A 17,756-nucleotide genomic window follows, 5' to 3' on the forward strand; every position below is an offset into this window, starting at 1 on the left:
AATGATGGAGAAAATGTAGCGTTTGCTTTGGGTGATGTGACACAATGAGCTGCAGATGGGTACGGTAATACCTTAGTAAGGAACTTGTATTCCCTAGCTTCCCCGAGTCTCAGAGTTTTCTTCTGCTCTGCTGTGATTCCTGTCAGCATGCAATAAAAGATGTGGTAGTTTCGCTCCTGCGGTGCCTGAGGTTGTGGAGCGAGAAGTGTTATTGTTAAAAAAATATGATATGTAAACACAAGGCATTTGAAAGGAAACCCTATTCTGTCCAGTAATACAAGGATCACAGAGAAATATGAACTTGTACGGTTTCAAATGTATTTTTACTGCTCACTGCAGTGACTCAAATGATCTGGGTTTTTTATCTGTAGGCCAGCGTGAGTTTGTAACACCACACACGTTTAATAGCGTGTTTGTTTAACATGACCCAGAGTTGAGCAGATATGCTTTTATAAGTTTACAGTAAAGGCCTGCCCTCCTCTCTGGAGAGATAAGAACTGTCTTTGTTTGGACAGAATGGCCTCACCTGACGGCAGACACGAGACTTCTCCAGGAGATACTGCTCCACGCGAGCCCCCTCGATCACGCCGTCCTGGTTGAAGAAGATCTCCAAGTATTTCCCAAAGCGACTGGAGTTGTCATTGTGGATCGTTTTGGCATTTCCAAACGCTGGAATAACCAGAATGGAGAATTTGGACATTTAAAGCACGTACCCTGTGTCATTACTGGATTCTTAAACGAGCCAGTTTATTCCCATCTCATGTGTTATGCTGTAGAGTTGTGTCAAAGGTTGTTCTGGTAACCTTTTAATGCTCATGTTGAAATACATCCGTACCTTCTAGTATCGGGTTGGACTCAATGATCTGTTCCTCGATCCTCTGCTCAGAGTGCACACCGCTGACTGCAGCCAGGTACTGCAGGATCAGCTTAGTGCTCTCTGTCTTTCCTGCTCCGGACTCCCCACTGAGAGAAAAATAAAAGAAAAAAGAAGAAAGAAGATTTAGTGATGGAAAAGTATCACACAAAACAATTTATTCTATTCAGGCCTGTCGACTGGCAGCAGTTAAAAGGCTTTTCCCCCCCGTTGTCTTCTCCGCCCTGACCTGATGATGCAGCACTGGTTCCTGAGATTGCGTGTCATGTTGAAGTAGCAGGATTCAGCGATGGCGAAGATGTGTGGCGGGAGTTCCCCGAGCTGCCGCCCGTGATACAACTTCACCTGCAGGACAACGCAACTCACACATGAAAACGCAGCCCTGCGATTTTTATAGGCTCATGCCTTTGTGATGTTTGTTGAATCACACACTTTGCCCTTGCCACAGTCTCACCTGCTCAGCTGAATACAGAGGGAAATCCTGGTACGGGTTCACTGCGACCAGCACCGAACCTGTGTAGGTCTGCAAAAATAAGAAAATAAAGTTGCAAAAGACAGTAACAAGAGATGTGTTGCACTTGCAGTTTGCAGATCTGTCCAGTTCATCCCAAACTACAGCTCGGTAGGATTCATGACTGGAGTTCATGCTAGTCTTCCATCATGAATCTACTGTGTTGTTTTTTTTAAATCTTCGAATGATTGGGTCTTCATCTTGCTGTGGGATGAACCCTACAGACCAAACAGTCTGTCTTTCTATGTTACTTGCCTCTTTCTCACCATTCTCCAGAGACAGCAGTAACAGTTTATACTGCTTTGAAGAGCCAGAGGGTTTAGAGGTCATTAACACCCGTGTGAATGGTTTGCAATAACTTTCAAGGCTTTGTTTAACAATTTCTTAATACCTGGAAAGATCTGGTTTTTTTTTTATACTTTGTGACTTGGAGAGTTTAAGTTATTCAAGGTTATTTGCTGGACAGCAGTCAGAAAACAACTGGAAGAACTTGAGCTGTTTAAATGTCATCATATATACAATGAAAGGGTTTAGTGTGTGTGTGTTACAGACAGGGCCTTACATAGAAGAGCCCTTGTCTGTGTCGGAGCAGCAGGTTCCTGAGGAGGCCCGCCTCGGTCATGTCCTCCAGTTTTATCATGTCCTCCACACCCTCCACCGACGTCGGGTGCATGATCCCGAGAGAGGCCTCTTGCTCCGGGGACAAACTCTGCTCCTGGAGGAGGTCGAAGGATAAAAATAAACCTGAAGTTGTATCCCATGTTTTTTTTCTTCTAAATAATACTTAATTTGAGCAATAATCACTCAGCTCTGTGAGAAGCCAAGCAGAGGATGTTTACCTTTCCCTCATCATCCACCAGTAGCCGCTGACCAGACGGCGTCACTTTGAGCCTGGCTCCGATGGGCACCCCGATGTCAGAGTCCACCCACACCCAGTCCCCCTGAAAACATCCACAACACAGTAAACATATCAGTAAATCCACTGACATTGTGTTTTATTTAAATTGTCCGTCATATTACAGAATTTTCCTGGGAATACCTGTATCGATTGATTGTAAACATTTAAAGGAGTGAGGGAATTAAGACACTTTTGTGAAATCAATGACATGGTGCCCTCTGGTAAGCAATATTCTTATCAACAACACAACACACCGGTCACTTTTCGTCAGCCTTACCTTATCCAGCATCGCCAATTTTCAGATTTCCCTAATGCCCGAACAAAGAAATTCAAATGGTGAGCAATTTCACCCCCCTAAAAAAAGAAGTGACATTTTGTCCATCTGCAGTGATACCCAACTAAGAATGAAGGTTTTCCCTTTTCCCAATAAAGTACAGCTATAGGTAACAGAATAACAACACATTAAGTGTAACAGGCATACCTGATCCTTAAACAGTTATCCTCATGAAATTCCCCAGTCTTCTGGCCGACACGAATCTGTCCCAACGCAGAGGAGGATTCAACGCAGCCCTCCTACGACAGATTTTTATTGCACTTTGACTTTGAACCTACTGTGATATGAAGGAAGAGGAAGAGAAACCGATCAATTACCCAGAGGTGAATATCTGTCTTGTCATTGAGGGGGGTGTCTCCCCGGCCGGCCACGTCGATCCGTTTGCAGCTCTCCAATCTTCAAATTTGAAATCTTGTCTGATGTGTATGTACAGTAGGACGAAACTTCTGCCACAATGTTAACAATCAATATCTGTCATGCTGTACAAATACAACTCTGAAACAGTTTTAGAAGGTTATCAGCACATCCATATATTGATCTTAAACAACACTTATATAAATGACCATGATGGGTGTGTTGCAGTTAATCTATGTGCGACCTTTGGACACAGGTTATCGCTCAGATGAGACACTGCGGAGCATCTCAGGCTGTAAATATGAGATTTATCATCATTTGAATTGAGGGAGGATCAAGATTTAGAGCCCAAGAGAAAAATGCTATCTGTGTGTGCATCTTATCATATAAACCATGGTCTGTGTAATATCCTGTAAAGGGACTCGTTGGTTATGGATCAGTCAGGTTTTAGACCCGTTTCTATAAACTGCCTAGTTTCCTTCTGTGTCTGGTTAAAAGCCACTATTAGAAAACCGCAGGGGGAAAACATTTGTCTACCGGGCAGCTGACTTATCTGCACCGCTATAAAAAGTGGAGTCAAAGAGGTTGTGTGGTTCGAAAGTGAAAACGTTTCCTGCACATAGCCAACATGGGCGGTGATGGTAAAATGTTCTCGGCGCTAATCTGTCAATGACGTTGGACACAAACGCTGATCAGCCTGATCTTTGACTTCATTCCGAATGACGTCATGAAATTAGTCTTTTCAGGTAATAACGGCAGGAAGTATGTTTTACTATAAAGTGACATGTAACATTTGAAAGGAAAACAACAATCTTCTTCAGTTAAAATGAAAAATGAATAGATATACATAGAATAGATTATAGATAGTACAAGGGGTTTTATTGCACCAGGAGTAAAAAAAATAAAAATTAAAAAAACAAAAAAAGGCCTTTTACTGTCACAGCCTTCAGTGGTCCAGAATGACCTGCAGCTCATGGGAGCTACCGTTGCTAAACCTTTAGCTTCATCACATACAGGTCTCGACAACATAAGCCACAAAGGCTCACAGCTGTTTGTTTTTTTCCACGCGATGAACATAAGTCCAAAATCCACCCCCCTTTTTATCTCTGTCATGCTCTTTAACTCTTGTGGGAGACTTCGGATAGATGCTCCATTTTGTCCCCCAGGTAGTTGCCAGGTAGTGGAGGAAAAAAAAATCCCCAAGTGTGAGGACAATAAACTTGAGAGAATTAAATGTTTCACCGGGCGTGGCACATACAGTACCCGATAATGTTGTTCATTAACTGTGACATACGCTGAAAATCACAATCCACGTTACACTGTTGGACTGGGTTTATGGGTTGATTAATCACCGACACTCCTTGGCAGTAAAGAACAGATTATCTGTGTTTATTCACTACAGTTCAACGTCGGAGGGCAGTGCCAGAGTGTGTGGTTCATTAGAGTGGGAGTCATAAACGCAGCAGCAGCAGGGATCACTCACTGATTTGTGCTGGAGTAGAATGTGTTCCCCTCCTCGTCCTCCGTGACTTTAACATCACCACCAAAATTCAGTTGTGGTAAAACTGGTGCTCAGAAAAAAACAAACAAACAGAATCTGAGTCAATTTTCCCATGGATTTCATGTATGTATTTATTTACCTAGAGACAGTGACATCTATCGCTTTGTGCGGGGGTTTAGCCGAGAAAACAAATGTTCTTTGAATATTAACCAGAATGGAAGTTACAGTACGGGCGCGTGCTCTTTGCTAAAGACACGCAGACGTTTTTTTCCTTAATCTTCTTTTGCTTTCACTGGATTCAAAGGTTTTCAAATTTGAGAAGCCTAATTTAACTCATTTAATTCTAATCGCACAAACACGTTTACAACTACAATTATAATTTGACCACTAACCACTCGCTGGTTTAAAAAATACTTTCAGACGATGTAAAACAAAATTAAATAATAGCATTCGATGGTAGGCTTCAAAAAAATAAAAATCTGACAATCCTAAGAACAACATGGCACCGTTCAATCAGAGTGAAAAGGAGCGACAACTAAAGAGGCACACTGACAAAGTTGTGGCCCACATCCATTTCAAAATGTGCAGTTGTAATGACACTCAGTCCTATGTATGTTCATTTGTTTAAAGGGGCAGTAAGCAATTTTGGAGAAAGCTAGTTTCTCTCTTTGTTGTTGTTGTTGTTGTGGTGGTGATCTTACTGCTCTGGCCGGGCCGCAAACCCCCGACCTCAGGTACGGGAGACCGATGTGATAACCACTTGCCGCACCTCCCGCTAACATGTCTCTCAACGCGTCGGAAATTGATGTTTACAAACTGCACCCGTAGTGTTGTGTGGTGCGGTCAGCACCGTTTTTTTGTTTTCGGTTTACCGGGATTTTTTCTGCGCACACAGAACCGACAGCTAGCGGAGCACGAGGAAATGTTGGCTGATTTTTTACAAAATGTGTATTGCTTTAGAATCGCTCACTGCCCCTTTAACGTAAGCCCGAAATTCACAGTTTATATTTATGAGGTTCATAAAGTACTGATCATTCCAAAAAAAACAGAAAAAAGCCCACAAACAAATAATTGTTGGAAGCAGTCCAAAGCACATGAGTCAACATGAAAGAAATTATTAGAGTTCTTAAGGCCACCAAACATATTCAGCAGCAATTCACATTCAAGTCATTCCCATGTTTTATATAAAAAAAAACAGTAACAATGAGTTGATAAATCATTAAGCTTTGGCCTCACATAGAACAACTCAGTTATCTGCGGTTATAGAACCACAGAACCCTCCTTTTAAAAAAAATGACACGACTGTGGCCCTTGTATAAAACAATATATAAATACACACTGGTGATATTAAAAGTCAAAGATGACGCGTGGCAGGTGGCAGTTTTGTTCCTATATGCAAACGTTCCTATACATGTTCTGTGAATGTGATGTAGTCAAACCTTCTACTGCCACAGATGTACCATCATACCCCATGTAGCCCCCTCTACATCCACCACTAATTACATTACCGGCAAACATAAGCAGAGTGTTACACCCTGTTGTTTGCCAACACAAAGATATGAGCCTCTTCTCTCACCGATCTCAAGCTATAAATAATTTAAAATGATCAGTTTCCACACAATAAACCAGTGTGCAACAGTTATATCACGTAAAGACCGACCTCATTAGGTCAATAAATCAACGGCGAAATTAAAGCCATTGCTGCCTCGGTTCCTTCACCGACAGAACTGAGCCCAAATTAAATTTGAGATCCACACTGAGTCAAATAAAAAACCGAACGTTTGGCCATTACTCACTTCTTTTTGGCTTGAATGGATGTGACATGTTAACCCATACGTGCGATTTAGATTGGCACTTTCCAAAACATAACGTTACCCACCTGGTTCCTGCAAAAATTATACATGTCACACTTTCCTGTAGACGTCTGTGTATTATAGAGACTAATAGAAACCAGAGAAAGGCAAATTGAAAAAATCTTTAACACTAAAATATATCTGGGAAAGGAGCAGCAGTGATTTTGATCTGTGTGGGGTTTTTTTTTAAAGGTAAAAGGCTAAAACATAAATGACCACTGGTCCTTCATGTCAAGACTGAAACTGCAGATGTAAGCGGACTCTGATCTGATGGTAATTTCCTCACTCACACTAAACTCAGCTTCTAAACTACACGTCAAGTCCATTAATTTACTAAATTAAAGGTGCAATTCTGAGCTCCTGTGTACGTGTGTGTGTGTGTGTGTGTGTGTGTGTGTGTGTGTGTGCGCGCTCCGGGGGAAACACCGCAGTGTTTAGGAGTCGCTGTCACCGGGCCTCTTGAGCACTGCGCTGTATTTCATCGGTGCGCCGTCGGCTCGGAGCTGCACGTCCACCAGAGTGAAGACTGAAATAATCTGGAGAGGAAACAACAAATGAACAGGATGAACTAAAACTGACATGACGAACTGTCACTGTCTCACTGACGGACATTTTCTAACCACGTTGGTAATTATAATAATAATATATAGGTTTTATATAGTGCTTTTCTAGACACTCAAAGACGCTTAACAAATACAAAAGAACAAAACAAATTACTCAAGTACAGATAACAAAAGGTTCAAGACGCTTACATGAAATACAAAGTGCATAACAAAAACAAAGTTTGAAGTGGCAGTCATGTACTGTATGCTTTCTTCAAAAGGGGGTTTTGAGTTGATTAATTATCATCTAAACTATTTTAATATCCTATACCTATACCCATACAGCTACAGTAGCTAGTCGAACTCCAACTTACCAATCTTAACTTTTCCTGTTGATTTCTATTATTATTTTCTTTTTGCTGTAAAATTATTGAGAACAATCCAACAAAGGTCTAATACTTCATAGGATACAACACAAGAATATGGGTAGTTTTGTATTTCTGTGCCTCAAAACTCTCATATATTATTATTTTATTGTTATTAAAGAATGATCTCCTTGTATATTAATGTTTAAGAGCTAACTTTATGGGTACATGATTACCATGAAACGTTAAATCCCTTTCTCAATTTTTAAATTTGTTATTAAGTTATATTTTAAATAACCTATTTACAGGCCAGACGATAACAAACACGTTGTTCTCACCTGCTCTACTGGAGCCTTCTCCAGGTCATCTGGTGTCCAGACCAGAGTCAGCTCCGACTTCTTCCCCACCTTATGATGGCGAAACGAGTCCAGGCCCGAGACAGACTGAAGGCGAGAAAAAACGGTTTCAATCCAAAGTGTCACTCGGCCAGACGCTGATGTGGCGCCGACTCGTTGGGACGGTCAAACTTTTGCTCTCTGGACCACCTTGTTTCTCTCGCCTCGGTTAGCTTTTCTTTTAATAAAAGTGAACTTGTACTATCAACAGAACAATAAACAGCAGAAAAATTAAGACCTTGGGGAGCTTTTATATCTAAAAACACAAAATATGTATACTTCAAAGCGTATGGACACTTGTTCATATAAAGTTGAACAGTGAATTTGCATCTGAGAAACTAAAAGTACAAGTATGCAGAAATCGACAATCCATTTAAAATCCGCTGCCTGTTACGGGAGTGAATTGCAGCTGACCTTGCAGTAGATGCGTTTCTGAACTCCGTAGCGGAGAACCAGCACATCAAAGGACTGATCCAACACCCCCATCACCATGGCCTCAGAGTCCAGGGGGCCACACTCCTGTGGAGAGCAGCAGACCAGCCTTGACTTATACACTATATCACATTTGAGTCATCGAGCTGAACTGCTGAACACATTTTTATTTGAGGAGAGGATACTAGATGAATTGCAACTCGGTGATCGCACCAAGGCCCCGAGCCACAGTGAGCTGGAAACATAACTCAACACAGAATATAGGAGATGAAATTGAAGAATTGCGAAGAAGAAATGTCACAGAGAAAATAAGAAAATCATTTCCTCCCGCTTTTGAGTGAAACATTCTCAGAGGGAGTTATTCATGGACAGAACAGATAAATACTGGATAAAAAAGCCAAGTATTTTGGTTAAAATAAAGACGAAAGTGTTTTTGTGTCGTTATTTCATTACCCACCTTAACAAACACGCCGAAGAAGAGCTCCGAGCTGAGCTCCTGGACTCTTTTCGACACCGTCTTCCTGTCGTTACAATGCGACGCCTGCTTTTCCACCTCTTCTGTCGACAGCCCCAAGTGAGGCCCGCACTCTGCGTGAAAAAACAGAGGAGGACAGATATGAACAAAACAAGTGTGAGCAGATCTGAGGCCGCTTTGTTCTTTTCTACATTTCTCTTCCGACACTAGCAACACAGCTGAAGCATTGTCAGTAACAAACGAGGCGTTCTGTCATCTGTTTAAATGTCTGTGTGTGTGTGTGTGTGTGTGTGTGTGTGTGTGTGTGTGTGTGTGTGTGCGAGCCTTTCTGTAAAGACGGTACACACTCAGGGAAGAGGCCAGGAGCCGGTGCATAATGATGTCAGCGTAGCGCCTGATGGGCGATGTGAAGTGTGTGTAGAGAGGCACGTTCAGGGCGTAGTGCTTAAATTGCTGCTCCTCCTTCACCACGCCCGTGCAGAAGTACAACGCCATCTAGGAAACACCAACGGCCCGGATTAAACACACACAGAGACCCGTATCATGTTTAATCTGGGAATTCAATAATACAAGTATATTAGATAGTACAGGCTGATGTTAAAGTTGTTTTCACACCTTTCAATCCCCTAAAGCAAAATTATCATTTACTTTATCAACTACTTTTTACTAATCTTAATTTTATTTTTCAGTTTCCATGCATGAGTAAATTCCACACAAAATTGATAATCAAGCGAAATATTTTTTTCTAAATTTAATTCCTTCTTTCAGCAGTGGCTACTGAGGTCTGACCTGCATGGGTCTGGAGCACATGTGGGTGAGCACTTCTTTCCTGGCACTGGTATATTCGTCATCACCGAGAGTAGTGTTGAGACTCTTCTGCATGTTGGGAAAAAATTTAAATATGGCAATGATATGACTGGGAGAGGGAAACACCAACATACAACACGATAAAAAGTATTTTACAGCAGAAAACGTCCAGCAGAATCTTCACTGCAGGTTATAAGTGCAACATTGTCACCCTTTCCTTTTGCAATGATGCAACAGAGCTGGCAAACGTGGAAAAAACCCTCTTTTTTATTTTGCAACGATTTGGACACCGGGCTACATCAGCATTATGAGAACCTACGTGCAGTGCTCCTGCCGAGGACAGGTCAATGTCAATGCCCAACTGGTCACACAGCTCCTGCAGCTCGTCCACCATCTTGGCTTTCGGTGGAGGGTGGCGTCGGAGCAGGGCCAGCCCAGGGAATTTGCGGTAGATGTGGTTGGCGGTGGCGATGTTGGCCAGCAGCATGAACTCCTCTACCAACCTGGAGAACAGAGTTATGGTCGACACTTAAATGGCCAGAGAAGAAGTAAGACATATAGGAAAAGAGGAAGAGTGATATTAATAAACTCCAGATTGATCAAAAAATGCATTTTAACAATTGTCAAATATGTTCCCATTTGGAAGACAAACAGAAGGGAAACAGACTCTGTTACTCACTTGTTACTGTCTCTGTACTGGTAAACATAGCAGCCCTGAGGCATCATGGTCTCTTTGTCCAGCGTAAAAGACAGTTTCAACTGGAACGAAGAACACAATGCATGAAGACTACATAATGCTGGAATGATTACAAAGTGAATAGTCTGGCTTTTGTTTATTGCTGGGTTATATCATGTTAATCACATCATATATAGTCCTGTTAAATCTCTTCTAGGTGACTGTCAAGTTATGTTTCATAATTAAAATAAAAGGGAGAAGTATCAAAACCATCAGCAGTGGCACAGAATGTACCATTATGAAAGGAACCCCAACCAAACACAGACAGATTAATAGAGATTGTTAAACAAATAAGGAATTAGAGTGACACATACAAATCCACTACATTCTGTGATACTAATAGTTCAAGCGACATCTAATACATCTTCTTAATGTCTAAAGTCTGGACATTTTCCTGAACTTCTCCAGAGGGGCTGTAAGTGAGAACGCTAATGTCCGCAGATGTTTCTCTGGGCATTTTCTGGAACTTTTCCTGCCAGCCCTCTAGTAAGATTTTTGTAATATAGTTGAGTGACCCTTGTGGAAATACAGCGCGGACAACTCTGGAAAATTCACAGCGAGCAAGTGGCCATTTTGATGTCTGTAAACATGAACACTGCTCCACGCAACGGAATTAATGTCACATCCTGTCTCCACCAGACACCACAGAATGATCCAGAAACGTTCCTGTTGGTGTGAACGCGTCTGACTCAGACAACATCCTGATGTGATCATCATATGTGAAAGGCAAAACTAAATTTTTCAGAATCTGGTAAATGTCTGAAAATATCTTTTCTGGTTACATTATTTAAAGTCATCACTTTGCTCCAGTTTGTCGCAGCTCAAATTACAACTAAAGCAACTTATTGTAAATCGCTTTGGACAAAAAGCATCAGCTGAATAAACGTAACGTAATGAAGTTATTTTACAAGCACTTGTCATGAACTTCCTATTAACAAATGAACATTCTACACTGTATGGGCCTTTACTGAAACCTCCAATAAGCTGAGAGTTTGGGAGTATGAGACTCTCTTCCTGACATCTCTGATTCGCACCAGTGTATAGTACATTAAAAAGACAGCGCAGAATATTCAGACTAACCTGGTCGAGTCTGAGGGCTCCGCCTGAGAAGCGCTGAGCCCGGAGGTTCTTGGCGATGGAGTGCAGGTTGAGCACGGCCTGGTGGATCTCATCGATGGGGTGCGTGGGGTCCACGGGGGGCAGCTCCTCAGCTGAGAACATCTTATCGGGCGCCTCGATCATGCTCTGAGCGTGGTCGTAACTCAGCTTCACGCAGGAGCAGATCACCGAGCGGCCGAACCACTCGCTCAGGATCTGGAGCGAGTGAAGCGTCACATTCATCCCTCTACACAAGAGCCTTTCTTACGGGTTGATCAGTTTTATAGGATCATACTGTACCTTCCCCTCGGGTGTGATCTTCCAAATGACGGAGAAAGTGAGCCTGTCGGTGAGAGGGTTGAGACTGCACAGCTCCTCACAAAGCAGCCTGGGTAACATGGGGATCACCTACACAATGACATAACATATTAAGACATTGAGAAATAAACTAAAATCCAAGATATCATAGTTATCAGGCTACAACAGAGACTGGCAGAAACATCAGTCAAACGTGGACTGCTGAGTCAGCTAGTTCTTTGTGAAAACAAAGTGTTTGGGAGCACTCACCTTTTGAACCATGTACACACTAGTTGCTCTTCGGCTGGCAATGGAATCCAGAGAATTGTCCTCCTCCACAAAATAACTCACGTCGGCAATGTGGACTCCCAACTCAAAGTTTCCTGTGTTGAAAATATCCAACAAAAACATACTGTGAGCAAAACCTCTTGCGAACACAATCTTTCATTATGAGCATCATCCATCTCTAATCAGAAGTCATCATCGTCACTCGTAGCCCTTTTCCCACCAGCAGGGAACGGGCTCCAGTCTGGATCGCGTACCAATCGTTCGTGTTGCTCAACAGACATCTCGCGATTCGTCTTCGTCCGTTGGTAACGCCTCTTGGAAATCGTAAATGAACGTATTAGTCTGGCTACTCCAGGCTTTGATTACAATGGTTCCACCCAAAACTGGTAGATGGCAAAGAACCGCTGAAAGTGGTGGAAAAGGGCTCCTAGTGTGACAAGGCAGTTTACCATCTGGGAGTTGTTTACAGGACAGAGCATCGTCCAGATCTCGGGCGGTCGCGGGGTCGATTGTGAAGATGCACTCCTTCCTACAAGTGATAAAACAACACTGTCAATCATATTGTATGGATATATGGCCAAAATTAGGTTTGATACACTTGCTAGAAATTTTCCGTAGCCCCATTTTACTGTATATCTGGCTCATATAGCATGTTCACATTCAGAGAGCATATGCATATAATAATTTTCACAGTCGTACCTCAGGTCTCTCCTCTTCTTCATCTCCTCAGGTGGAATGGTCCAGGGCAGGTTCTTGGGGAGGCAGTCTAACACCTCATCGGAGAACTCGGAAAAATCCACATCGTACTCCGTCAGGATGCCCTCCGTCTCCGGCTCGATTTCTCCAGCTTGACCCAGAGTCTTAGCAAGTCGACTGGGGGGGGGGGGGTACATTTGGCGACAATCAGGATGGTTGGTAGACCAGAGTTATACAGTTACTGTAACAGCATTTTGTATCCGTACACACCCTTCTGCAAAGTTGCTGTCGGTCGACCAGTTGGTGATGCGACAGATAAACAACGTGCTGATGTAGTCGCCCGGGCGGGAACTGAAGTCCAGGGGACAGTCGGCCAGGGGAACGTTAATCCGTGGCACCCGGTGGTCCACAGGGGCAAACATGGCAAAAGGCTTGTCTGGCAGGAACTTCAGGAAGCCTGTCGCTGCCCTCGAGTGTTTCTTCTCAACAATGTACACCACCTGGCAGACCAGACGACAGGACGAGGGTAAATACAGCGAGGAATCCAATTCCAGCACATTGGCATCACAACCGATGGATCATAACAGTTACATTTGGGTTTTTTTCCTCCAAAATCACAGTTCTGTTCTTAACAAAACTATATAATGCGCACAAGAAACACAAGGAAAAGGTGCTGCTGAGGAACAAGAGAAATAACAAGCAGAACCACTGGGGTATTTGAATGCAAACTGTAGCTCCAGAGGCAAAAGAGGCGAGCGTGGGTTTGTTTTATTGTGAAGGAGCCGAACAAAGGAAGTTTCTGCCACGGGTGGCAGCTCAGCTTACTTCATTTTGGTTTTGATCAAGGTTAGAGAGCAGTCTAAATCTTTGTGTTACATTTACAGTTTTTAGTGTGGTTATTTCAGGGGGTACGTCAGTGGAAGGAAAGGGTTGAGAGAGACAAAGAGTAACAGATGTAGAGGAATTTCTCTCCTTTCCTCTCAGAGAGACTATAAAAATGAGCAATAGCGAGGTCATCTTATCTTTGGCCGGGACGGTCTCTGGGCGTCATATTTGCAGAATTTAGATCATAGTTGAAAGACATGTTGTGACAGAGGATTACTATGGAGCTATTCTGTCTGTTTGATGATGAACATTATTGTGAGAGAGCTAAACACACCCACAGAGACCTGGGGTTGGGAGGTCTACGGGGTGCCATGCACTGACCACTTGTTGATCTGTGTATCCAACCAGAAATCTCCTCAATATATTGGGCTCTTGTGATAAATACTTCTGCTCAATCCATCCAGGAACTCCTTGTTCCTGATTCAACTGAATCGGTTTTTCCATTACAACAGATGAGCAGAAACTCACTTTTGCAGTCTTTTGGAGTATTTCACCAACGGACCGTGGGATCGAGGTGTCTTCCAGAGGTCTCCCTGTTTCCAAGATATGAGAGGAAAAATAAAAGAAATTAGCTGAACTGTTATTTTTGAAGGTCATCTGTGCATTGACACTTTTCAATATTGTAAATAAACATTCAAAACATTCGGTTTAGATTTGCAAAGGCTGCTACATTCACTACTCTTTCACAGTACCTTTGTCGCTGAGGGCGATATTCTGAACTTTGCTTACGAGTTCATCCCGGTCGTTATACCGGTCCTCCACAATGACATCAGGCCTGGGCGTGCGCTCCAATTTCTTCTGCACCACGTGTTCCCTCTTGGTCTCCGACTCACTGGCACCCTCACACTCAGTGTCTGACCTCACCACCTACTCAGAAACAGAAAGTTTTTGCAACGTGGAGCTTCAAACTAAAAAAAGTACACTGTTAAGAGATAGACAAGTGTGCGGTTTACCTTCCACTGCTCTGGAGGTAGGACCTGCACCACCACTACGTCTCCATTCAGCGCTCTGTTGCGGGATACAATCCCATCCAGAAATATATCCCGCTTGTCATTCTGCGGAAACAAACAAGAGATCATTCACCCCCTCCCCTCCTAACTTCTGATTCTTCAAGAATGGATGATAAGGTAGTGGCAACACAATTAACTCACACGCTAAGCCACATCTACTACAGGATAGCAACCAAGTGTTAAACGGAACAAAACAGGTTAATGAGGCAGGAAAAATTAGTCACATATATTAACAGAACATTTATACCTCAAAATAACATTGATATATAATAATATAGCTCAATAAAACTTACAGGAGACGGGATGAAAGCTTCCTGGTACTTCTTAGGGTTGATTCTCAATTGTCCCTGCGGAGAAAATATGCAGAATATGACTATAGACTTCAGCCAAAAGGCTGGATTATCATCACAGAGGGACACACAGACATCTGCCACCGGTTCCGCAGGCTCCATGCCTGTTCCGTGCTGAATTATTGGACATTGAAATGACCGTGTTCAGTATCAATGCTTAAATTTTCTCTAAGTTTTTGAGCCTGTATATTACATATTTATGGATGAATTTGTATTTGATACCATTACAGTACAGCAAACTTGGGGCCCAATGTATTCCACCGTATACACACTGCATTAAGACTATAGGAGGATCTGTGAGTTAAATGAGACCCAAAATACGAATCGTTAAATTTCCACTCCACAAAATCATAATTAAATACAATTATGAGAATGTACACGCCATTTCACCCCGTGTAATTGTGTAATTATACAGTTACACTGTACTTGAATGAGCTCTCCTCGTTTGAGGCCTTGGGAAACCTCCTCCGACGTCATGTAGGATTCGAACACTTGTTTCTTTGATCCTTTGCCCCCTTTGTTCTTGCTTTTGTCCGCAGGAGAGTTGGTTGTCGAAGCTGAAAAAAAAGAAGAAGAAATGTCTCGGTGATTAGATCCATCAAAATCTGTCATCACCTCATAATCAACGTCTCAAAGTCAAACCTCTAATTTACCTCTAGGCTGTTGTGTCTTCTTGTCTTTACCGTGAGGAGACTTGGGCCTTGACAGCTGAGCGTTAACCCCGGGCCCGTCTTTGCTCTTCTCTTCTTCCGGCTGCTGGGGCAGATTCTTTTTCTTCGGCTTCTTCATCTTCTCCTGTTCCTGTCCACTTGCACCGGCTTTATTTGGGGACTGGGGTGATACGACAAATGCCTCTTTGTTTTTCTTCTGCTGCTGCTGCTGCTGCCTCAGTTGTTTGTTCGAGTCACTGGGTGTGACCGAGCTGAATTCCTCACCGGACTCGATGTCCCCGTCTTGGCTGGTGGTGGTGTCCCTTCTTTGTCCACGCCGCTGCCTGTCGGATGCATCTTGCTTCCTGGCGCAGTCCTGCTGAGCGGCGGGACTGCTCAGCCTCTCCATATACGTCTCTCCTTTACTTTTCAAGGAGGTGGGGGAGAAGTCACTGGAATCGGAGAAATCGTTGGGCACCTGGTCCCTTCGCCGCTGCGGGATGTTCAGCCTGTCGCTCTGGGCTTTGAGCAGCGCGCTCGGCGGGTTTGCCTCCCTTTGGAATGACAAGTCATTTGAGTATTGCTCCAGATACAAACTGAACTTGCTGCTGCGGTGCTGGCTGAGAAGTCTGGCATAGGCATCTTTCTGAGAAGGGGCAGCCATCTGATTCTGGCCGCGCTTCTGCTCTCGATTCTGGTGAGCCTTCATAGATTGCCGAGGAGAATCCATATGGCAATCCATAAAGATGCTGCCTCTGGAGAAAAAAAGAAGAAAAAAAGTACACTCCGTCAGTGCTGAGTCAATACACAGAACTTTCAGACAAGGAAGCTTTAATTAAACACCAATCAGTGAATTCAAAATATGCAGAGAAATGTGGAGATCGCTATCCAAAGTTCGTTTGGTGAAAAGAAAGTAGCTCTCCCTCAGCTGACTTGTTGCCGAGAAGACCACTCACCTTACATCATAATTCCATACCATAAACATGACTGTCAATTTACACAGTTAATGTTAGCTACAATAACCCTCCTCGGGATGATGATTACATCTATATCAGAGAAGAAGAAGAAGAGGTGTGTCATCCCACCGTCTTCGGTTTTGAAGTTATTTCCAAGCGCACGCTAGCTAGCAGCTAGCCGCTGTCCAGCGTTTCTAAACAGACGTTAGCAGTGCCTGGCTAGCATCGGCTAGCAACATGCAACTCCGTGGGGTTGAGTAACTACTAGCACGACAGACCGACCACGACCCTTGACGAGGATAAAACGACAAATACAGGTAAGCCGTAAGACTCAACGTTTTAAACTTTACCTCTTTCCACTGGGTCTTGTATTTTGTATTTAGCTGTAGCTCAGAGCGTAATGCTAACTGTTACGTTCACTGCTCCCGTTGTCACGAATGGTCATAAATAGGTTACGTTTGAGGGCAGTCGGAAATGTCGCAATCCGCCCGTCGCACTGAAACGTTAGGTCAAAATGTATCTTATAAAATTATAATATATCTTATTATTGCAAAAGAAAACGCTGTAATTGTACATAAATAAAATAATATTGCAAGGCCCCAACGATTTTGATGAAAGATTTCAAATCATTATTATTGTTATTTAATTTATTTTTTTAACAAATGTTTACGACATGAACTTGGAGAAGTTATGAATTCTGGGTGAGTTGATACATGGAATGACCATTGGAAACCCAGTAAAATGACCACTGGTATTATCTATGGCCACTGGTGATGTCCAATTTGTATAAAAGTAATCGTCATGTCGTTGTTATGTCATTGTTCCAGTGTTCACCGTGAATGCAACCGAACAGTGCTCTAAAGAACCAATGGAAATAAAGTGGTCATGGTGACTAGAGGCCCATGAGCAACCTTTAGGGGGCAGCAGCGACCAAATCATCAGAGAGACATACTGTCTGTGTGTGTGTGTGTGTGTGTGTGTGTGTGTGTGTGTGTGTGTGTGTGTGTGTGTGTGCGTGTGTGTGTGTGTGTGTACAGGATGTATATAGTTCCTAGTTCCCCCCTACATTTGCTGGGGGTTCTCTCCTCTCTGCTGACAAGTTGATTTCACAGTTGTCTGTTTCTGTTCACACTTGCATTGATCGCATAGTACAAGACAACTCATGAGAGCTTCTTCTAAGCGTGCACGCACGCAGACACAAACACACACACACACACACACACACGCACACAAACACATCCCTCTCAATGATTCCCCCTAGGACAGTGGGAGTGTTTTTCATGTATGAGTATGTGTGTAGTGTGTGTGAGCGGTCAGTTGCATCTTTCCGACATCTGCGCGAATGATTCAGATGAGGTTGTCATGTCACAACTGGAAAAAGGCCCAGGATCTCGTGCAACAATTATTCGCCCTCATGCACGCAGATCAAACAAACACGCACACACACTC

At 43.1% G+C, this 17,756-nt stretch overlaps 2 protein-coding genes across 2 annotated transcripts in view; both read right to left on the bottom strand.

The window, feature by feature from the left end:
* Positions 1-4,583, bottom strand: part of LOC118310666 (unconventional myosin-VIIb-like) — a 23,456-nt gene extending 18,873 nt beyond the window's left edge. The window contains exons 1-10 of the mRNA XM_035633796.2: positions 4,455-4,583; positions 2,765-2,894; positions 2,561-2,637; positions 2,225-2,326; positions 1,948-2,100; positions 1,329-1,397; positions 1,104-1,219; positions 836-963; positions 527-669; positions 72-185 (exon numbers count right to left, since the gene is read on the bottom strand). Of these exons, the coding sequence (XP_035489689.2) occupies positions 72-185; positions 527-669; positions 836-963; positions 1,104-1,219; positions 1,329-1,397; positions 1,948-2,100; positions 2,225-2,326; positions 2,561-2,572 (837 nt within the window). The 5' untranslated portion in view covers positions 2,573-2,637; positions 2,765-2,894; positions 4,455-4,583. The remainder of the gene's footprint in view (positions 1-71; positions 186-526; positions 670-835; positions 964-1,103; positions 1,220-1,328; positions 1,398-1,947; positions 2,101-2,224; positions 2,327-2,560; positions 2,638-2,764; positions 2,895-4,454) is intronic.
* On the bottom strand, positions 4,578-16,781 carry dis3l2 (DIS3 like 3'-5' exoribonuclease 2). Its single transcript, XM_035633797.2, has 21 exons — positions 16,658-16,781; positions 15,355-16,106; positions 15,128-15,258; positions 14,645-14,698; positions 14,295-14,396; positions 14,034-14,208; positions 13,810-13,874; positions 12,727-12,956; positions 12,460-12,633; positions 12,210-12,289; positions 11,743-11,855; positions 11,476-11,583; positions 11,158-11,391; positions 10,021-10,100; positions 9,661-9,844; positions 9,324-9,410; positions 8,882-9,029; positions 8,517-8,647; positions 8,042-8,146; positions 7,571-7,675; positions 4,578-6,861 (listed from the first exon to the last, which is right to left on the bottom strand). Exons 2-21 carry the CDS (start codon positions 16,091-16,093, stop codon positions 6,760-6,762), a joined length of 3,147 nt encoding a protein of 1,048 aa, XP_035489690.2. The 5' UTR covers positions 16,094-16,106; positions 16,658-16,781; the 3' UTR covers positions 4,578-6,759.
* Positions 16,782-17,756: the final 975 nt, after the last annotated feature.

This window comes from Scophthalmus maximus, chromosome 5 (genome assembly GCF_022379125.1).
Source record: "Scophthalmus maximus strain ysfricsl-2021 chromosome 5, ASM2237912v1, whole genome shotgun sequence".
NCBI classification, from domain to species: domain Eukaryota; kingdom Metazoa; phylum Chordata; class Actinopteri; order Pleuronectiformes; family Scophthalmidae; genus Scophthalmus; species Scophthalmus maximus.